Source organism: Petromyzon marinus, chromosome 11, assembly GCF_048934315.1.
Source record: "Petromyzon marinus isolate PM22_M1 ecotype Great Lakes invasive population chromosome 11, UKy_Petmar_22M1.pri1.0, whole genome shotgun sequence".
NCBI classification, from domain to species: domain Eukaryota; kingdom Metazoa; phylum Chordata; class Hyperoartia; order Petromyzontiformes; family Petromyzontidae; genus Petromyzon; species Petromyzon marinus.
The window spans coordinates 1,816,961-1,839,266 of NC_133677.1; the positions used below are offsets into that span (position 1 = coordinate 1,816,961).

The window sequence follows — 22,306 nt, forward strand, 5'->3', positions numbered from 1 at the left end:
AGAGCCGAGGAAAACAGAGGTGAAAAAAAGCAGTGGACTGTTTTTGGACAATATGGTTTTAATATAAATGTATGAAATACCAAAGCAGGTTTAGAGTTAAACACAGAATGGCAACAGCAACGGCCTACGATCACTTTAGTAACGTCTGCAAGACATCTGTGCCAGGCTAGGTGCACTTTGTGGCCATGTGCTGTATTGAAGAATTGCTGTTATGGGGGCACAGCGTGATGGGTTTAACAAACGTGCTGTGATTGGCAGATGGATCAACCGAATTCCCCACGGGTTGCAGGTATGTAACAACAAAAACAACAACCTTCGTTTGCCACTAAGTGGTGGTAACGTCGCCGCGGCGCTTGTACCAGGCTCGGTGCACGTCGAGGCCACGTGAAGTGTGTAAGGCTGGCCGTTGGTGGGAGGTCACGGGATAGAGCCAGGTGCTGAAGGTTGACTGACTGAGATGACTGACAGTGCTCACCACTGTGCCACACACACTCACATACGAAGACAAAGATCCCCCTCCCCCACATATAGCCTTGTAGACTGTTGGGGCAAGTGCTATAAGCGAGCACCTCTCAGGCACGCACTCATACTCGCGTACGTACGCGTACGCAACGACAGAGCTGCCCGTACGGCCTCTCGGTCTGCGCACTTACACCAACGCTCCTGCGCTCCACTCGCGTGAAGGCAAAGGTCTCCCACACAGACGAAGAGACCCGAACATGGCCAGCACGGCGCACAGGGGGGCTGGTGTGGCCGTGATCAGCACCACGCCCGGCCACCTCTGTCTCCCCAGCGGCCTCCGCTCTTCACAAACTCAACAGCGGCCTCATGCAAACGGGCAGCCTGAACATAAAAGCAGCGACGCAACCTCATCAAAACGTCGTAACCCTGAACGGATACAATAACAAAAACCAACAACCCTTTTTAACGTGCTCCTCCGTCTGCCCCCTCCCCACTGCTGTCGCCCCTCCACCCGGTGACCTCGCAGGCGTTTGAACCGGAATCGGCTTCAGGTTCTGCCGGAGCTCCTCTTCCTGGGCATGGACAAGCTCAACCGACTGTGAGTCACGTGCGCGGTCACGCGGCTGTCCGAGCACCTTCTTTCGCATCCGATCGTGACCTCCTCAATGCTCGTTGGTCGGAGGAAATTCCTCCCGCCCCTTCCCTCCTGCCACCCACGCCCCCCGCCCCACCTCTCATGCTCGTTCACGCGTCGCTCGTTGTGACGTCGATCGTTCACGCCGCTCGAATCGCCCTCGCGAGCCGCGGTGCGGACGACGCGCCTCGGCGAGCGCTTGCGCGCGCGTACGTCGTTTCGGGCCTGGTGGGGTCCGCAGAATGCGGCGGGCGGCACGAGGCCGGGAGGGGGACCTGCGGCGTCGTGCAGGCGAGACGCGAACCTCCCGACGGCGCCGGGCGGCCCCGTCGCGCCGGGCGACCCCGTCGCACACCACGGTTCCCACGCTTTGTAGGTTCCCAGCAGCAGAAGCAACAGAAGCAGCAGCAGCAGCAGGTGTGGTCTCGACTCTGTCTTGAGCCAGAGCCGTTCGTGTGATAAGATAATGAGCGAGTCACTCTTTGTGCAGCAGAGTTTAAAAAAACAAAATCATATTTTTTCTGTGCCCGCCCGTCTGTCTTTGATAAACACACACAGAGAAATAGGCGAACTTGAGAAAGTCAATATTTGTGCTCCTGCCGTCATGTTCCCCAGATGCGCGTCTGCACGATGATCGTGATCTCAGGCAGGCTCCTGTCGCTCTGCCCGGCGGGCGATACTGATGCTGATCCTGCGCTCATCCTGCACTCACTGGCTCGTGCCCTCTCTCACCATTGTTTGCTCTTTCGTTGCTCCTGCTATGACTGCCGCTCTCGTGAACTCTTACGCGTGTATGTTGAACTTGTTTCGCTCCGTACGTAGCCAACTTCACACCTTGCTGCCTCCACCAGCGTGGAGAATTGAGACCCCCCCGTTTCTGCTCTCACCCATGCCACGCACGCAGGTCAAAACGTTTCTCTTCTCTGGAGCTTCTTCCCATCGTGTCTATCCCTCAAGGAATGTGTGTGACTCCTATCTGCTGCACCATCATCAGTGCCCTCTCTCGCCGGCTTCGGGACTCCATCCCCCCATCTATTTTCGCCTCCTGTTCCGTCAAGAGGGCATCAATGTTGCTGGCCGATTGGCATTCTCGGGCTACAATAAAAAAAAACCCAAACGAATTCCATTACCTTTGGAGCATTTAAGTAGAAACACAAACAAATATCCTCGGCACATCGCTCTCCGCTTGCTCCTTGGCACCGGGACGCTCGGGCGGAAGTGGGTGGGCGGGCGGAGTGGAGCGACGACGACCCTGGGAGCGAGGCGAGGCCTCCGGTGCCACGTCGGCCGCTATCTGGGCGCTCGCTTGGCTTGCGTCGCAACTCCAAGTTACTCCGCCGTGGCCGGTGGCGAGGGCGCCGCTCGCTCCGCGCCCCCTTCCCTCGGCGTCGCAGCCACGCGGGCGGGAACGTTCGTGCCGGCGCAGAGCCACGCGCGCCGCGCCCCTGGGAGCGAACCGTGCGCCTGAATGTTTGCTGCCGGAGGTGGCGGCGGTGGCACCTCCGGTTGGCACGGTTGGCTACGTACGGTGCGAAAGAAGTCCGACGTAATATATATTTTTTTCTTGGGTTACAGCCAACTAGTAAAGGTTGTCACGTAGACAGAACGTGCCGATTCGTCACTAGTACAGCACACCGGTGTGTTGGAGAGCAAATCCACGACATTTACAATCTGAGTACGACGTTCTAAGTACATACACAGGTCGCCGACCCCACGGGGGAAGGGATTTAAAAAAATATATTTAATGAATCTGTCTCCATCCCCGACCGTCGCTTTGGCGGGGGGGCGTCCGTCGCATCCCTTGCCCCCCCCCCACCCCAGCACACCTTTCGGCGCTTTCATTTCATTTCGAACGCCCACGTGGACCTTCACCAGCGATGTTTGTCTCACAACATAAAGGAGGGATTCTGCAGAGCCGCACCGTCGGGTGCCGTGCTGAGGGGCGGATGGAGGGAGGTCAGACGCCGGCCGTGGCGCTGGCAGAGGCGGGGGAGGAGGGGTTTGGGATCGAAATTGCCAAGCGGGATTGGCTCATCGTCTCTCTCATCGTCTCTCTCATCGTCTCGCTCTCTCTCTCTCTCTCTGGCCCCGTGCTCTTTGCAACCCCGGCTCGATTCAGAATCTTTATTCGTCCCGGAGCAGGAGGAATACGATCCCCGGCGCGTGGTGCGTATGAACATTGCCACTGGGGAAACAAAGGCGGCCGGGCATGGCGCTGGACAACCGACCCCCTCGCGTTGCCGCGCGCCGGCCTTTGTAGCTGCTGCTGCTCGCTCACAGCACTTGCCCCTACGGTCTGTTGAAGGCTATACGGGGGATCTTTGTCTTTGATGTTTGCAGTGAATCCCCTCGGGGGAGTATTTGTGTTTTTCGTGACTGTGAACGCACGAGCCACAGAGGGCACCATTTTGCCACTGACCTGTGAGATACATTTTAAATTTTTGGGAATTTTACCCGGAAGGCAAACTCCGTTTATTAAAAAAATATTATAATAATAACGGTTCAGAATTTTCCTTCCTCGGTAGATTTCGCTTATAAGACCACATACTGTATATGAGTTGCTTTTAATTATAAATAGTATACATAAATTAATTATAATTGTTTGCACATCGCACCAGGTGCTCATTTGAGGCTCATTTGAGGCTGAGTCGACCTAGCGGAGGCCACGGACCGGTTTCAGGTAGTCGACACCGGGCGCCGGCCGTGAGTGGGAATGGAACTCGCGTCGCTGGGTTTGTAGCGCAGGGTAGCGCGAACCGCTGCACGCACAGAGACAAAAGCACAAACACACATTCGCATGTGACAAGGAAAAACATAGTCGCTAAAGGTATAGCACACATCCCAGCCTTTGAAAGTACAGCACTCAACAATATATATTTTTAAATAAATCTTCACCTGTGGAGGTTGTTTCATCTTTATTTTTCATAATAAATATTTTTACTACGATGCAGTGTCTGTGCCATTAGACGCCGCTGCTGCTGCTGCTGAGTGTGGAGAGAGGGTGGGGGTTGACAGTGCGGCCCCCCACCGCCCCCCCCTCCCCCACCGCCCCCCCTTCCCCCACCGCCCCCCTCCCCGCTCAACACACGCACGCCACATGTGGTCCCGTCAAGTGGTCCGTGCATTGGCGGCTCGTAAAAAAAATATTCTTTGGTGGCTGAAATCATCATCATCATGAGCAGCAGCAGCAGCAGCCACGGTCGATCCACTGCTGGATGAAGGCCTCCCCAAACTGCCGGCTATCGCTCGCGATCCTGCGATGTAACGATCCGCCCAGCGCGCCCGTGCAGTGTATCCCCGAGCATCACTACCGAGGATGTGCAGAGTCAATCAGCTGTGTTGAAAGGGGCGCCACGTGTTGAACCCACGTCGTTGTGTTGATCAAACCGGGAGGTAAGGGGAGAGGATGAGGGAGCCATCGCCCCTTTCCCTAGGCAGGGGGTCGCAAATTGGGGTCGCTCATTCTCCTCTGCTGCCCCCACGGTCTGGAACTCACTTCCCCCCCCCCGTCATCCGTGCTATCGACTGCCTGCCCCGATTCAAGTCCCCGCTCAAGATCTTCCTTTTGCTCTTTGCCTGACTTCTGTCCCCCATAGGTTCACACAGAGACTAATATACTCAAATAGGGGACCCACAGACTCACACAGAGACCCGTATCACCAAACAGGTTACCCCTAGATTCACGCAGGGGACCCTTCCAGCGATGTGTCCTGCCCAAGGCCACTCGCGAGCACATTTTCTCTCGCGGAATACATTTTCCGTGGGCAACAACACGCGGGTTCGCCCCCGCATCGCCAAAACAAAAGAGCCAAGCTGATGCCTAATGCATCGCGCGAGCCGCTCGCCCCTGAGTGCACTTCTCATCGAGCCGTCCCCTCTGATGTTGTAGCCTCGGCTGGGCGCGGGATTTGCATTTTAAAGCGACGCGGTGAAGTGCGACTGAAGGGGGGGGGGGCTCTCCATGCGCGCGCACGTTGCTAAAACGCGCGGAGGCGATCGCGAAAACCGTTAAAGCGAAATAAAGAAATGAAGGCATCTCGGCGGCGGCGGCGGCGAGTCGTCTCGACGCGCTTCCACGCCCCTCCCGCTCCCCTGCCTCTCTCCCAGGCTAGTGCGCTGCTTCTGCGACTTAGCGGTTTATGAATGAGCGTTCCTTGAAGTTTCAATTTTCATAATTTACTCGTGCGAGCAGCTGGGGATCGTCGCGCGACTGTCAAGAGATGGCGACGGCTTGAGGGAGGCATTCATCCAGCAGTGGACTTGATCACGACTGCTGCTCGCAAATTTGTATCTATTCATCTGAGTGAACTTCCGCAAGCCGCAATTGTTACGCTTTAACTCTCCTCGCCGCCTCGTGTTGTTCGGATCTGCTGTGACAAAGCCCCAAAAGTCAAGGGGTGTTAGTGTCATCTTTCCTGTGACCTTGAAGGCCGACCGGAGTGCTTAGCGTCACAAACGCTGGCAGTTACTTGAAGCGCAGCCGTCCGTGCCCACCTCCTCGCCTCCATGGGCCCAAGCCCCCGGTGCCTTTGAACGCTGTCGTGGCGAGCAAGAGCGCTCGGGGCATCGCATGGGCGATGGGAGGCAGCGCATCTCTTGATGGGTTGGCAGTTCCGATTAGCACGGTTGGCGACGTAGGGTGCGAGAGAAGTTCAACATACATGCGACTTCAGCGAGGTCGTAAGCGACTTGGGGAACGAGGCGACGGGAGGGAGTCGAGCCGTTTGAGGAGAGAAGGTGGCGAGATGTTATCTCCCTCGCATGGTATACAGGAGGTCGTAGGTTCGATCCGACCCTTTCGTTTCCCTGTTTCCCCCCCCCCCCCCCCCACACATTTAGAATCAAAGTGCGTTTAGAGTATGCGGCTGCTAACAATTTATACACGATGATAAGCCACTTCATTGAACTATCATTCGTGATAGTCAGGTCGCTTCTGAAAAAGAACTGTATTGCTCGGTGGGCCTTATCTGGAAAAATAAAAAATATTTCATAGTTAGGTCCTGCACCACGTTGGTGGTGCCACGCAGCGTGGGCGACATTGGAACGGGGTCAAGGCGTGAAGGTGACGGGAACAATCGTCGTTTTCTGATGGCACGTGATGTCCTAAGCGACCGAGATCGCACAGCGGGGATAATTAGAGAGGCTCAAGGAGGGCAGCCTGAACCGTCGGGTGAACTGCAGTCGAGTGACTTTCGAGCAAACCTTGCCACGGACTTGACGTACGGCCAAGCAGCAAGACAAGACGGCGAGAGTGTGAAATCACGATCGCAGAGTCGAGGAGGGCGACTGATATCGTGACGGTCGCCGTGCACATCCGTCGTGAAACATAAATAACGTCGTAGCTCGGAGGCCGAAGCCAGGCGCTCGATCCGCGGCTCGCACACTCCGGCGCGGGGCGCCCGTGCCGCCGTGGCTTCGTCGTTGCTGGCGCTTTGAAGCGCAAACGCGCGGCGGAGATGATGGAGAGCCGGCGGGTCAGGGCGCCACTTGCCAGAGTCCACGTGGGCATGCCCGGCACGGAGGTCGTGGCGCTCCCGAGCGGGAGAGCGCACGTGCGGTGTTTTTTTGTTGTTTGTTTGTTGATAACTTAATCCGCAGCTGGAGTCCACGGCGGGGGTGGGGGGGGGCGGGGGGGGCTGCCTGTCCGAGGGAGTTACCTGTGACGGGCTCCGAGATGGCGGTTGCAGTTTCCTTGCGGCGTTACCGAATGCGCGTGGCCGGCCGCGTGTGTGGACGGAGCGACCGGCGGGGCGACGGGAGCAATCCCACGGTGTGGGTCGAACTCAGGCCGGAGTTCTCGGAGAGCGGGGGGGGGGGGCAGGGTCAGCAATGTCCTGTGACCAATAAGTGACGACGAGGCAAATCAACATCGAATTTGTCTTGTTGTTTGCTCTTTGATAACACTATTGTAACACAATTTTTGTCCCTGGGTAGTAAGTGTTATTTTTTTAATTGTTTATGCCTAAAAAGTATAGAAAGTGGCTATTATTATTCCCCACAAACTTTGCTTTTGTGGCCAGGACTGTATGTGAAGGAATGACACAAATGCACACCACGTTTTCTCATTGAAAATAGGTACATTTCAAAATATCACTGTCCTGAATTTTGACTTAAAACTTGCGTGACTGCAGGAATTCATATTCTTTGGTTCTTTCGGTAAAGTCACGAAGATAGAAAAATAATAATTAATAATTATTAAAGTTTCGTCCTGGTCACAAAAGCAAAGTTTGTGGGGCATAATAGACATTTTCTCTACTTTTAAGGCATAAGCAACTAGGAAATAACACTTACTACCCAGGAAAAAAAAGTGTTACACAGTATAATTATAGCCGGATGAAGACGAACATCATTGACAGGGGATGTTCCGATACTCAGATGGGAGCGGTCTAGTTTTTTGAGTGAGTTAATCGAGGACGATTTATTTGATCGGGTGGATTTTGAGAGAGGGTGGTCACTCGAGGGATGGAACGCACTGCGAGAGGACGTACACGGAACGGGGAGATGGAGCGATGAAATCCGCTCGTGTGCAAGCACTGAAGGCGGATTGTTACATCAAAGAACCGTGAGATATGGCGATGACTTGAGGGGGGTGGGGGGGGAGCATTGGGGGGGGGGCACCCTACATACCGCAGTGGATTGATTGTGACTTACGATGATGATGAGGTTTTGAGAGGTGGATCTCTTCGGGAGGGACAGGAGGATTGGGGGGGGGGAGCGAGATTTATGAGAGGGGGGGAATTTACGGCGAATTTTGATGGAACGATTTTTGAGTAGCTCATGTTTCAGAGGATGGTTTTCACGACGGTTCTGTGTTCTTTTGAATAGAGAGAGAGAGAGACACAGAGCGAGCGAGCGACCCTTCTCTGTGCCGCTCCCATCCTGACGGTCGTGTGACCATTCGCCGCTAAACGTCGATCCGTCATAGTTTTTTTTTATCATCATCATCATCATGGTTGCTGAGCGCAGTTATAACGGGCCAAAAATTGCCAAGCGGCTAGCGATGAACAGCACTCCGAGTCAGGTTCTATCAGACAACAGGTCAGGTTCTAACGAGTCAGCTCAGAGCGTAACGAGCCAATGGACGCGAAGGATCGCCGCGGGCGCCGAAGGCACCGAGAACACAGCGGAGCCGTTCGCTAAAAATAACAAAATTCCCGCGTCGTTTACCTCTCGCAGGACGAAACTATAATCCCACGGTGGTGGGGGACACACGTGGAGAAAATAATAGTTTGATTTATAGCATATTCAGTTTATTTATAATTGGAACGTGGGCGTTTGATTGGCTGCCAAGTATCCTGTGTGGGTTTTAGACCTCTCCCCGACCGTGTCTCTCGCTTTTTTTTTTCAAACTCGCGTTAATTAATCAAAGTTGATTGCTCCGGTTCATTTTTTTTTCGTTTGCGCTGCTTAAGTAGCTGGATAATTTGCTAAATTGCCTGGCGGCAAGTGAGCTCAATATTATCAAAACAAGATGTGGAGGTGGCTCTCTTCCCCTCCCCCTCCTCCCAACCCCCCCCCCCGGCCCCCCCTGGCCTCTTGCCCCCCCCCACCTCAAATCATATTCCAGTTGTGCTGTTGTCTCCGTGTCATGCGAGAGGTGATGGCACTTTCTAAATTCGCAAGTCTAGCGAGAGAATATCAGCCCGCCGACGATGATGCCACAGTTTAACACGTAGCAGAGGGACGCTTTCACGACCAATACAAGTTATTTTTTAGGGTCGCCACCACCCGACGCCACCAATTATTAGGGTTTGTCACTGGTTGTGTGTTGGAGAGAAAAGCCACTACAACATTGACAATTCGAGTACGACGTTTCGCCGGTAATAACAACCAGCTCCATCAGGCGACAGCCTGAATTGTGAACAGAACTACATCCGAAGTCGCTTCACAAGTTAGGAGACTTTGTTTTATAAATCCACCGCCTAGCGGCGCGTGTTTTGTGTTGCTCTGCAGAGTGGTCCATCGCAAAGCCATCGAAGTGACAATGTCGCACGATATATACAACACGCACACACTCCCTCTTTCAACACGCACACAAAGACATTCCCACGCAAAGCAACAACGGCAACAGCAGCAGCAACAACGGCCGCCGTTCGCCACTACGTGGCGGTGACGTCAAAACGGTGCCAGGCAAGGTGCACACAAACAAACAAATACATTGCTGTGTACAACTTACCTCGGCTGCAGACCGGCTGAACTCACGGAGTGACGGCGTCATGGCGGCCATGTTGCGCAGGGGCCTGATGCAACAACGGCAGCCATGTTGCATCAGGATTGTTTTCCTGGCAGCCGATTGGCTGGAGTAGCGGGAGTGATGACGTAAACCCTAGGGATCACTGACTGCGCGTCCATCTGTTCAATCTGGCCGGGATGCACACGGATACTTCAGGTTCCGCTGCCCGCTAGGTTTTTCCGCAGATCTTCTGTACCGAGTCACCCAAGTCATTAAAGACGCTACCGCAGAAGAGGGCACGTCGTTGCCCATGGCCTTTTTTTATTCTTTCGTACGGCTGATGTAGATGCAGAACAACATCTGGAATTTCACCTTCGGGTAATCTGGGCTCGGCCACCTCAACGTGACATTGTAGTTGTTGCTCTGTGTCGACACCAGCAGCCGTGCGAGGAAAGAAGACCGTGGGCAATTAGGCGGCTTTCCGAGGTAGCAGCGTGCACCAGTGCAGGGAGCGGATGTCGTCCGTTAGACCTCACACACTAACCTCGACACCCTCCCTGGGGGGCTCATTACATTAAAGGCGGGGAGGGGGGTCGACTGTGATTACAAACAATACTTTTCACTGCAGTGAAAGTTAGTGACCGGGCCAACTCCACATAACACGGCCCCATTCCAAAACATATTTCACTTCCATAAACATTTTTCTTCCTTTTCATTATTCACTGCCCCCCGCCGGCCGGCCCCTCCCCCCCCCACCAACATTCACCCCATCACACCCCAGTCCACCCCGATCCTCACGTCACCCACCAACCCAACTCACAAACCACCAATCCCATTCTTTCTCCTGTACATTCCTGGGTGTGATGGATTCAAAGGGGTTTGGGGGGGATGAACTTCGTGGTAATTTACTGAGAGGCATTTTCTTCGGGCAGAGCGGTTGGTCCCCAATGACGACTCCTATTGGTGGGGGGGGGGTAGCTTGTAGCGAGTGGAGTTATAATTAGTTTGTTGTTGTTGTGTCGTGGTATTGGCTGTGCCCGTGGCCATGTATAAACTATTTTTTGTTATTGTACCAGGTAAGGCCCACTGAGCTTTGTAGGTCTTTTATCAGAAGCGACCTGGCTATCACAAATGATCACTCAACGAAGTGGCTCAGCATCACGTGGAAATGTACAGCAGACAGATACTCAACATGCACGTCGATTCTAAATGTGGAGGGAAAACCCAGAAGACTCGGGAGGAAAATCCACGTGACCACGGGGAGAGAGACACGCAAACTCCAAATATACAGCAGGCGTCAGGGTCGGGATCGGGATCGAACCCACAACCTCCTGCATATCGGGCGAAGTTGTTAACATCTTGCCACTGCGGCACCCCATAAACATGTGTTTCTGTCACCGTGAACGTGTGTTGCTGCTGCTGCTGTGTCATGTCGTCGCGATTCACCAGCGAGGGTCATTGGGGAGCAGAGAGAGAGAGAGATCCACATCGCCCGCCGCTCACTCAAGTCAGATCCCAGCGCGCAGATGTGCAGGTGGTGCACAAATTACGCCCAACGAGGCAGCAGAGCCCACACCACACACAGCACAGCGTACCGCAAACAAACACTGTACGTTCACAGTGCAAAGTGACATTTGAATGTTGAATGAACGTCTTTAATGCAGCGTACGTAGCCAACCGTGCTAATTGGAGGTGTGGGGGAAGGACAACAAACGAAACACTGAAAGCAGTTCTAAAGAGATTCGTTTTTAACTAGATTTTAAAGTGCATATAGCTGTAGTGGCTTCCTACTATCGGGAGGAAGAGCGTTCCAGACAGCCACAAAAATGCATCTGAAAGCGCCCGATGCAGTACCCACTTTTGTTCGTTGTCTACCCCTCAAAGGCAAAGCACAGCCGATTAGCATACCACGTACCACGTTTGGGCATGAGTCCTGCCTGGTTTGTGCAAGTACTGTAGTGATACGGGGGGGGGAGGGGAGAGGGGGTGGCTGCCCCTTACCTGGCCGCCTCTCACCTGGCCGTCTCTCACCTGGCCGCCCCTTACCTGGCCACCCCTCACCTGGCCAATTTCCTCACCTGGCCCCCACCTCGCCACCACATTTCATAGCTCGGTGAGTGAGGCCTCAACTGGAGCGTGGAACTCGGTGCAGTTGTACCGCCTGCACACTCGACGGCTATGTCCACTGTCTGTCTGTCTCTCTCATCTCTCTCCATGTACACTCGACCATCCCACACCCAGGGTCAAACTACTTGCACCACGCGAGTGCTTTGCGAGGCCACGCATTCCGCTCGGGCACCCTGACACCTGCAACAACACTCCCCCTTTTAATTAGAATCCCTCAGCCAATTTGTGATATACGCACGCTCGGCGCTACACACACTTCGCTCGCACACACACACACATTGTCCGGCCTCTCCCGCTCCGTGCTGAGAAGTGAACACGTTGGCTTGCGGTGTCCGGTTACCCGGTTGCAGCGGCCGATGTACGTGAGCGGTCGGGGCCTCGGTGCTTCGGCGAGGGCAGAGGCCAGAGAGGCTGCTGTGAGAGTGAAAAGTGGGAGGGGGTGGGGGGGGGGGCAGTGGTGAACTCTCATAGGGGGAGCACGCTAGCCAGCCAGACACTAGCCCTACTCATAACCATGATAACGAGACACTTGCCCTACTCATAACCATGATAGCCAGCCAGACACTAGCCCTACTCATAACCATGATATCTCTAACCCTCACCTACAATTATTTATCCAGACACCAGTCATTGGTGGCTGGGCTCAGGCCATCAACTCTGCTGCACTTGAGATCCAGGGTTAATCCTGGATCTCAGGTCTCCAGCAGTGCCGGCCTCAATGTGAGGCCCCGCAGTTGAATTGGAGTTTTCACAGCGTTCTCCTGCCCCCCCCCCTCCCGAAGTCCAAGTAAATAAATAACAAATCGAATATATATATGTTTTTACGAGTGGTGCAGGTGGTAGCCGTAATGTTTTTTTTCCTTGGGGCTAATTTTAGAGCAGCGTGTGTTCGTGCACTCGTACATCGATGTCTAGATGTCAGCTGCTCACATCGATGTCTAGTTGTCAGCTGCTCACATCGATGTCTAGTTCTCAGCTGGTCACATCGATGTCTAGTTGTCAGCTGGTCACATCGATGTCTAGTTGTCAGCTGGTCACATGATGTCTAGTTGTCAGCTGGTCACATGATGTCTAGATGTCAGCTGGTCACATGATGTCTAGTTGTCAGCTGTTCACATCGATGTCTAGTTGTCAGCTGGTCACATGATGTCTAGTTGTCAGCTGTTCACATCGATGTCTAGTTGTCAGCTGGTCACATGATGTCTAGATGTCAGCTGGTCACATGATGTCTAGTTGTCAGCTGGTCACATGATGTCTAGATGTCAGCTGGTCACATGATGTCTAGTTGTCAGCTGGTCACATGATGTCTAGATGTCAGCTGCTCACATCGATGTCTAGTTGTCAGCTGGTCACATGATGTCTAGTTGTCAGCTGGTCACATGATGTCTAGATGTCAGCTGATCACATCAATGTCTAGTTGCCAGCTGGTCACATGACGTCTAGATGTCAGCTGCTCACATCGATGTCTAGTTGTCAGCTGGTCACATGATGTCTAGTTGTCAGCTGCTCACATCGATGTCTAGTTGTCAGCTGGTCACATGATGTCTAGATGTCAGCTGGTCACATCGATGTCTAGTTGTCAGCTGGTCACATGATGTCTAGATGTCAGCTGGTCACATGATGTCTAGTTGTCAGCTGGTCACATCGATGTCTAGTTGTCAGCTGGTCACATGATGTCTAGTTGTCAGCTGCCCACATCGATGTCTAGATGTCAGCTGGTCACATCGATGTCTAGATGTCAGCTGCTCTCATCGATGTCTAGTTGTCAGCTGGTCACATGATGTCTAGATGTCAGCTGCTCTCATCGATGTCTAGTTGTCAGCTGGTCACATGATGTCTAGTTGTCAGCTGCTCTCATCGATGTCTAGATGTCAGCTGGTCACATGATGTCTAGTTGTCAGCTGCTCTCATCGATGTCTAGTTGTCAGCTGGTCACATGATGTCTAGTTGTCAGCTGGTCACATGATGTCTAGTTGTCAGCTGCTCTCATCGATGTCTAGATGTCAGCTGCTCTCATCGATGTCTAGTTGTCAGCTGCCCACATCGATGTCTAGTTGTCAGCTGGTCACATGATGTGTGGTTGTCAGCTGGTCACATGATGTCTAGTTGTCAGCTGGTCACATGATGTCTAGTTGTCAGCTGCTCACATGATGTCTAGTTGTCAGCTGGTCACATGATGTCTAGTTGTCAACTGCTCACATCGATGTCTAGTTGTCAGCTGGTCACATGATGTCTAGATGTCAGCTGGTCACATGATGTCTAGATGTCAGCTGGTCACATCGATGTCTAGTTGTCAGCTGCTGACACCGATGTCTAGTTGTCAGCTGGTCACATCGATGTCTAGTTGTCAGCTGGTCACATCGATGTCTAGTTGTCAGCTGCTCACATCGATGTCTAGTTGTCAGCTGGTCACATGATGTCTAGATGTCAGCTGCTCTCATCGATGTCTAGTTGTCAGCTGGTCACATCGATGTCTAGTTGTCAGCTGGTCACATGATGTCTAGTTGTCAGCTGGTCACATGATGTCTAGTTGTCAGCTGGTCACATCGATGTCTAGTTGTCAGCTGGTCACATGATGTCTAGTTGTCAGCTGCTCACATGATGTCTAGTTGTCAGCTGCTCTCATCGATGTCTAGTTGTCAGCTGCTGACATCGATGTCTAGTTGTCAGCTGGTCACATCGATGTCTAGTTGTCAGCTGGTCACATCGATGTCTAGTTGTCAGCTGGTCACATGATGTCTAGTTGTCAGCTGGTCACATGATGTCTAGTTGTCAGCTGGTCACATGATGTCTAGTTGTCAGCTGGTCACATGATGTCTAGTTGTCAGCTGCTCTCATCGATGTCTAGTTGTCAGCTGCTGACATCGATGTCTAGTTGTCAGCTGTTCACATGATGTCTAGTTGTCAGCTGCTCACATGATGTCTAGTTGTCAGCTGGTCACATGATGTCTAGATGTCAGCTGCTCTCATCGATGTCTAGTTGTCAGCTGCTCTCATCGATGTCTAGTTGTCAGCTGGTCACATCGATGTCTAGTTGTCAGCTGCTCACATCGATGTCTAGTTGTCAGCTGGTCACATGATGTCTAGTTGTCAGCTGGTCACATGATGTCTAGATGTCAGCTGCTCTCATCGATGTCTAGTTGTCAGCTGCTCTCATCGATGTCTAGTTGTCAGCTGCCCACATCGATGTCTAGATGTCAGCTGGTCACATCGATGTCTAGTTGTCAGCTGGTCACACGATGTACCTCATTGGGTGCTCGTTTTAGGCCAAAGCGAGCGAGAGGAAGGCTTCAGGGTGAGGTTGAGACCGGAGCCCTTGCCACCGTTGATAGCTGTGGCTGGGAATTCGAACTCAGGTGGTTGCACGCACGTACACAAATCCACGCACGTGCTGCACTCACTCACACGCACACGACATAGACGCGCTCGTAAGGCGCTTGCACACAAATAAATGCACGCTCATGTAAAGACAAAGATCCCCCGTGTAGCCTTAACAGACTGTTGGGACGAGTGCTGCTAGCGAGCACCTATGAAGGCCAGCATTGCACACAAAGGGGGTGAGTGGCCAGCACCACGCCCTGCCGCCTTTGTCTCCCTCGCGACGATGATTAGACACCGCACCAGGTACTCATTCCTGGCTAAGTCGAGCTAGCGGAGACCGAGGACCGGTTCAGATAATCGTCACTGGTGTTGGCCGTGAGCGGGAATCGAACTCGGGTCACCGGGTTAGTAGCGCAAGCGTAGCGCTAACCGTGATACTAACCCATATCGACAGACACACACACAGACATACGCAGACGCAGTGTAAACATGGTGGGGGTGAAGGTGGATGCCCAATCAAAGCGTTGCCCACAGTATGGATACAATAATTGATGCTTAACGGGGACATCGTAAACCGCAGACCGGTGGCACCGCGTACCCCGCACCCCCTCTTCACACCGCACTTCAAACGTCGCATCGCCACAGGGGGACGCCGGCGAGTGGCAGCATTAATTGATTTAAATAACAGAATAAATTAACGCGCGTTAAATTACCGCTCGCGAGGAAAGAGGCTGTGGACGTGGGCGCTCGGGGCAGCGCGCCGTGGATTTTCCGTCGGCCACCGCAGGTTGTGCAGCGACGCGCCATCGATAGCTCGTCGATTAAAGTCGACGCGCGTTCGTTCACGACAAATCACATCGTGAGCTCACGCGTCAGGATGGAGTACGTTAGATGGAGCAGCAGCAGCAGCAACAGCAGTCAACGACTTTATGTAACAGGGGGAGAAAGTTGAGCCACCGAAGAAGCTCCCGGCACGTGGGAGCGAAACGTCGGACATCGTGCCGGATGACACGCGGCGGCAACCACTACCCGGGAAAATAACAAAAATAAAACACAGGACGGTTGTTACTTTTGTTTTCCTGAATGAAAAACGCGGGGGCCCCGAATCGCGACGATCGCTGGAATCGCCGCGCCGGTGAATCGGATAGCAGGAGGGGGAGAGAGAGCGAGGGGGAGAGAGCGTGAGAGAGAGCGAGGGAGAGAGAGCGAGAGGGGGAGAGCGCGAGGGGGGGAGAGAGAGAGGGGGAGAGAGCGAGGGAGAGCGAGAGGGGGAGAGCGCGAGGGGGGGAGAGCGAGAGGGGGAGAGAGCGAGGGAGAGCGAGAGGGGGAGAGCGCGAGGGGGGGAGAGCGAGAGGGGGAGAGAGCGCGAATCCCTCGTCGTTCGCACATTCGGCGGCCGGAGGGGTTTGGGGGGGGCGGCGGGCATGATTAATTGGAGGGGGGGGGGCGCTCGCTTATTGGATGGGGCCCGCAGGGCTTGTTTGTGTAAAAGTAATAAAATAATAATAATAATTCCCCCACTGATTTAATGCCGTAATGAAAGTATCCCGAGCGAAGTTGCTGAGCGACTAGGGCTGATTTATGCCGGGCCTCTGGCTCCTGGGCCTCGTGCGCTGGAAGCCGTCTCCTAAAAAACTAAATATTTTAATAAACAAAAAAAAATGTTAAACTTCCTCCACCTAGTTAGCAAAAAGTGCCAAGTGCTGCGCCTCACCCTGCTTCTCATCCGGCTGGACGCGCGGGTATTTAACGTGGTTGTGCGAGCGGGTGGGGGGGGGTGCTTGAGTTTGTTTTGTTTAATTCCGAGTTCAAGCTGAATCCAGGCTCCTATTGACGCTGCCGGAAACGTGAACCCGTTTATAATGTACGGGGGCGATCCGTTTGCAGATACCCCACTAAGATCATGAACCGCAATCATCATCATGACCAAGAACAATCGTGATCCGCCGCGGTGAGTCCACCGCAGGATGGAGGTTCTCCCCCAAGCCGCCATCACCTCCTGCCACGCCTGCTCTACATTTGGAGTTTTGCGGCGCCTCTCTCCACGTGGTCGCGTGGATTTTTCTCCGGGTCCTCCGGTTTTTCCCTCCGTATTCAGAACGTCACGTGTTCAGAGTATTTGGTGGCTCTACATTTCCACAATGCTAATCTGCTTCGTTGAGCAATCGTTTGCGATAGCCAGGTCGCTTCTGAAAAAAAGAGCTACATAGCTCAGTGGGCCCTCTTGCCAGGTAAAATAAAAACAGAAATTAAAAAAGGTGACTCGCCATACTTCACCATGCTGGGCAGTGTGGGTTCGGGGTAAGGGTTTCGGGAGGCCCCCGTTGCGAGAACGCTTGGCGCAGACGTTGGCTACGGGACGGAACCGTTGTGCGAGTGCGCCAACCACTCCGCCACACCGCTGCCCCCGTTCACCAACCCCGCACTGCACCCAGCCTGGTGAAGTGGGGGAGCCGGGGCGGGGGAGGGAGGGGGGGAGGGAATTCATCCAGCAGTGGATTAACAAAGGACCATTCATTAATGTGGAGGCGAGTGGACTTCTTTATGGAAGTGCAGGGGGCTGTGATTTTTTTGTTCCATTTTCAGTTTTTTATTTCACCGCGTGGATATTTGACTGAGAAGTGGAGTGGGAAGGAGTGCACTCCCGGACGCCGTTGAGCCCCTCCTTGCTGCGCGATTTTACATTTGCTCGCAATCCCGCGGCACACGGAGGGTAATCGATTTCCTGCTCGCAGAAACGGTCCCATTAATATCTTTTAATGAAACACACTCGGTTCATCTGGGCTCCCCCCCCCCCCATTAGTTATCGACTTTTTGCCCGACGGACAATTCCACGGTACGGAATCACAGCTCGGTGTCACAGGGACGTCAGTGGTGCTGACGCTTACGGGTCGAGCAAAGCTGGTCATCTCAGGATAGATAACAGCGGGGGGGGGGGGGGGGGTGATCTTATCGTCGTCGTCCGACACCGCACGGCGGCGTTGCTCATGTAATTCCGTTACCTCTGAAGTGCCCGTGTGAGGTTGGCTGTTCGGTCGTTTTTCGGTGATGCCGTCTCAATTCCGGATGTCAAAATCATTCCGTGTTGTTGTTATTTTAAAGGCGATCGTGGTTTTAGAAAATGCGTCGTCAAGACCACATCCCAGCGCAGATGACGAGACTATTCAGTTCATTCGAGTTCGTATGACCCCGTGGGTTGTTGTTTTTCTTTGGAAACCATCATCACCATTTCTTCCTTATCAAGAAAGGTGGACAGATTATTTTACATCTGATTTAACACCCCTAATTGGTCGACATTACTACGCCCCAGGTAAAAAAAAACCCGCCACTTTATAAAAAGCCACTCTCACGCCGTGGAAGTGACGCTGCCTTTGATCCCGAGAGCGGTCGCGTCCTTGCGTCTTTTATTGGTGCTCCTCTCTGACCGCAGTGGGCACGCGTCCCCTCGTGACCTCTCAGTGCCTCGCTTTTGTAGCTGAACAACTGAACTCGTGTAAGGAGGGGCTTGAGGGGTGAGGGGCAGCTTGGTTGATGCGGTCGGCCGGTGTGGAGGGCATCGTGGATGCAAAGGCTGGGGGGCAGGGTTGGAAGTTGGGGGAGCGGGGTTGTGTAGGAGGTGGGGGAAGGGGAAGGAGGGGGTGATGGTGGTGCGGGCCAGGCCAGGGGCGAGCCGGCTGAAAACAGAGGGCCCATGGGCGACTGTCCCCGTGGCGCGCTGTGGATTGGCGTTTGGAGGCCCCTTGGCCGACGGCCAACAGTCCCCTTTGTGTCGACTTCAATTTGAAGCCCGCTCGGATGGACTGTCAAAGAAACTCGCACGTCTCTAAAATAGATAGGCAGATAGGCAGGTTTATACACAAGTGACGCTTATATGATGATTTTTTTTAAAGGGAGCTATGTAATTGTATGATAATTTGAAACGTACCAAATATTTATATTTTTGGGAAAACCAAAAATGGTGATTTGTGCAGCTTTTACAGATGACGGCCCAGTCTAGGAGCGTGGCCCTGGCGCAAGGGATGAATTGGGCCGCCAATCGTGCCACAGTGCAGTTGCACCGCCTGCACACTCGACAGCTTACACCACTGCCATCGCCCCCCCGCCCCCACCCCCAGCCCCCCGTGTGCATTTCCCAGCCCCCCGCTCTGCTCCTCTGCAAGGCGCGCGGTGGTGACAGCTCTCAGGAAGCTGCGCCGCTCGCAATCCGCCATGACGGGCCCCGGCAGAGCAAAACGAACCTCCGTCCACTTAACTAAGGGCCGCCCCCTCCTCCCCCCAGCACCACCACCACTTCCCCTCCTGCCCTCTCTCGGCAAGCACTCAGCCTTTGCCGAACAACGGAATATTATCGAAGGGCAGTGGCGTTTTCCTTTTTTTTTCTCTAATTTTTTTTTGTTATTTTTCCACACAAAAAATAGCAAAACAAAACGACGGAGGGGGGGGGGGGGGTTAAAATTATCGGTGCGGCGCTCGGCCTGTGTAAATATTTGACTTTGACATGATGGTGCACCCCCCTCCGGCCCCCCCACCGACGAGCTTGAACCGTTCTCTGAGTGGAGTGCGAGTTAAGAGGTGGTAAAATATAATGAAACAAAGCGCGCCAAGCAGGTGTCTGGTCAGCGTCAGCGCGAGAGGCCCCGTGCCAAAAAGATACGCGTTCTCTGGCATCGCTCGATTCGGGGGTCTCGCCAACGGCGACGGGGAGAGGCCGGCTGGAGTGGAATTTGTAAAATGAGAGGTTATGTCAATTAATAACGTTGTTTTTCATGGTAGCGATTACGATAATTGGTAGTGTGTAATAATGGCCATCATTTTGATAATTATATTAAAATATGAATTGCGGTCACATTTTTTTCTTACTCTCTCCTCAACGTCCTCTTTCTTAATTGCCTCTTGCGACCGCAAAACATTTGCTGGTTCTGCCAGGCACCGGGAAAGATTAAATACCCCACAGAATCTTGGCCGTGGACCTTACATTATGCTTAGCAGGGAGCTCTCGCCGCTGTGAATGGGAATAATGAAGCCCTGGGCTGGGAAGAGAGAAATGAGTAACTTCCTACTACGCACCAGAAGGAGAAGGCCAAGATATATTCTGCAGCGACTGTTGTATTTACTGGAAAACTTCTCCTAGATTGATTGCATTTTGCCTCGCGCGTTTTCCCCCTGAAATTTCCACGCAGTTATCTTACGACTTTGTTTTTCTTTGTAATCCAGATTCCCCCCCCCCTCCCCCTTGTAATCGAGACGCCTCCTCTCAACGGCTTCTCACACGGGTTGAACAATAGAACATCTCAGCTGAGCTCGCGCAGTCAGGCCACACAGCGAGAACAGAGACGAAGGGGGCTATGGGCGCGCGAAGCCGAGGTCGGTTGGATCGACGGCCTCGCTATCGACGATGGTGCAGGCGGTGCAATTGCTCCGGCCCCAACTGCGAGCGGGGGAGTGGGGGGAGCATGGGCCAGAGGGAACCAGATACCAGGCTACGGAGAAGGAGAAATGGAGCACGAGGAAGTGGGGTATCCCTTGAATCCCTTGCACCGGGGCCCGTGCCAACGCCGCTGAACGAGCGCACGTGGGAGTTTGAGCGGCGTTCCGCTCGTCCGACTCATCGCCACGCCCCCCTCGTCTGCCTCATCGCCTCACTCCCTCATCTACCTCATCGCCTCACCCCCTCGTCTGCCTCATCGCCATCACCCTCTCGTCTGCTTCACCCCTCCCTCCAAACAAGTTGTGGCGGTGGTCACGGCGCTGGCTGGGGGAACATGTGGGAAAACACACAGAGCGGCCGGACACCCGCGCCGCTGGGCGCCACTCTAAACATTTAACGAAACCCAGAGAGAGAGGGAGAATGAGGATGGAGGTGGGGGTTGGGGGTGGGAAGGGCAAAAAAAATTACAGCCGCCCCTCGATCGCTAAACACGGTTTCGAACAAAATAAATTTTAAGAGAGAGAGGAAGGGTCATCCGTTACGGGGCAGAAGCAAACACGCGCGCTTTGGAAAAGACGCCACGGCCTTCAGCTGCCCGCGTGCCGCTCTCCCCGGTCCATTCACGTGGATCGCCATGGTAACTCGCCACCGCACGGGGGGGCCCCCGCTGTGCGACCGTGCGCAGGCCCAACCAACGGGCCGGCGCACGAGTTCTGGGGCTTCACTTCTCGCTCGAACATCTCAACTGGGTCACCAGCAGGCTGGAGTGGGTGACTTCGTAACTTGGCAGTGCCCACTGCCAAAACGAGAGGGGTACCTGGGTGTGGCACTGCCCGGGCACGTAAATATATTCTGGGTCACCTGCGCAACAGAAGTTGCCTTTTGAAGGATGGTTCTGCACACTTGTTGTGTGTGTGTGTGGCGATGTGTTCATAGCGCGGGGTATGTATGTATGTATGTTCTAATGCACCGTACACAGCCAACCGTGCTAATCGAAGGTGCCGGGGAAGGACAACAAACTAAACACAACATCGGTTTTATAGATATTAATTTTCAATCTAGATATAAAAGTGCGTAGCTCCCGTGGCTTCCTACTATCAGAAGGAAGAGCATTCCAGACGGCTCCAGCAGCGCATCCGAAAGTGCGCGGTGCGGTGACCGTCTTTGTCCGATGTCCAACCAAAAGCTGCCGTTGTGAGGATGACCGGGGTTTTAGTCGTGCACTGCGTGTGGCAACTGATCAGTTGAACGGCTGCACGCTCAAAGGCTGATGGGTACCGAAAGCGATAACTTCAAATTGAATGAACAACCGCCCGACAGCATGAAGCTCGGCATCACGCGTGCCCGGGTTTTCGGTAGAAGTAATCCTGGGAACTGACGTCGCCTAATGCTATTAATTCATGCGTATATTTTTATAGGGCCGTATTAAACGGTGTGTTTATAGAGATTTAAACAGAATTCTTAAGTGCGCGTTAAGACCTGTCGCGGGCCAAGTGGTTTACGTCTCGGCTCGAGAGAAGCACGCGGCGTGAGGGAGCTCGCCCGATTAATAACGGCCTTCACTCTCGGAGCTCCACATGGACTTGACTTTTCAAATAATAAAGAAAATAATCATCCAGGATATGCATGGAAACATTAACACAGGCAATGTGGTACATATATATAAACACACACGCACGAGGTATTATTAATATTGATGCCATTTTGAGTGTCAAGAAACGTTAAGTTGGCTTGCTAAGGCCTCGTCACTGGAAGGGAACGCGACTGAGATGACGTCCGATGAAGGAGATGGAGCGATGAAATCGGCCTATGTGCAGGAGCTAGATGGATGGTTGCATTGCCTGGGGAGACCTTCATCCAGCAGTGGATAGATCATTTCTACTCTCCGTGGCGTCTCGATTCACGTGCTACGAAGGAGGGCCCTTTCTCGATTATATAATTTTATTTTGAAGGCCACGGTGTTATTGATGAATGTGTTGAGTTTCGTGGATTAACATTACTATACTCAACGTTCAAGTTTGTTATTTTCAACATCAAGCATCCTGGTTTTACTCATTTGACTTTTAAACCTAGTGATCAAAGGAGTTGATAAATGTATTAGAGATTCGGACACACAGAGTCGTAGTAGAGGCACAGACGCAGAGACGAGGAGGGGAACCGG

At 53.3% G+C, this 22,306-nt stretch overlaps 1 protein-coding gene across 3 annotated transcripts in view; it reads left to right on the forward strand.

Moving 5' to 3' along the window:
• LOC116941376 (slit homolog 2 protein-like) overlaps positions 1-22,306 on the forward strand; it is a 258,451-nt gene that overhangs the window by 17,380 nt on the left and 218,765 nt on the right. For all 3 annotated transcript variants that reach the window (XM_032952435.2, XM_032952436.2, XM_032952437.2), the window contains exon 4: positions 989-1,060. In XM_032952435.2, coding sequence (XP_032808326.2) covers positions 989-1,060 — 72 coding nt within the window. The remainder of the gene's footprint in view (positions 1-988; positions 1,061-22,306) is intronic.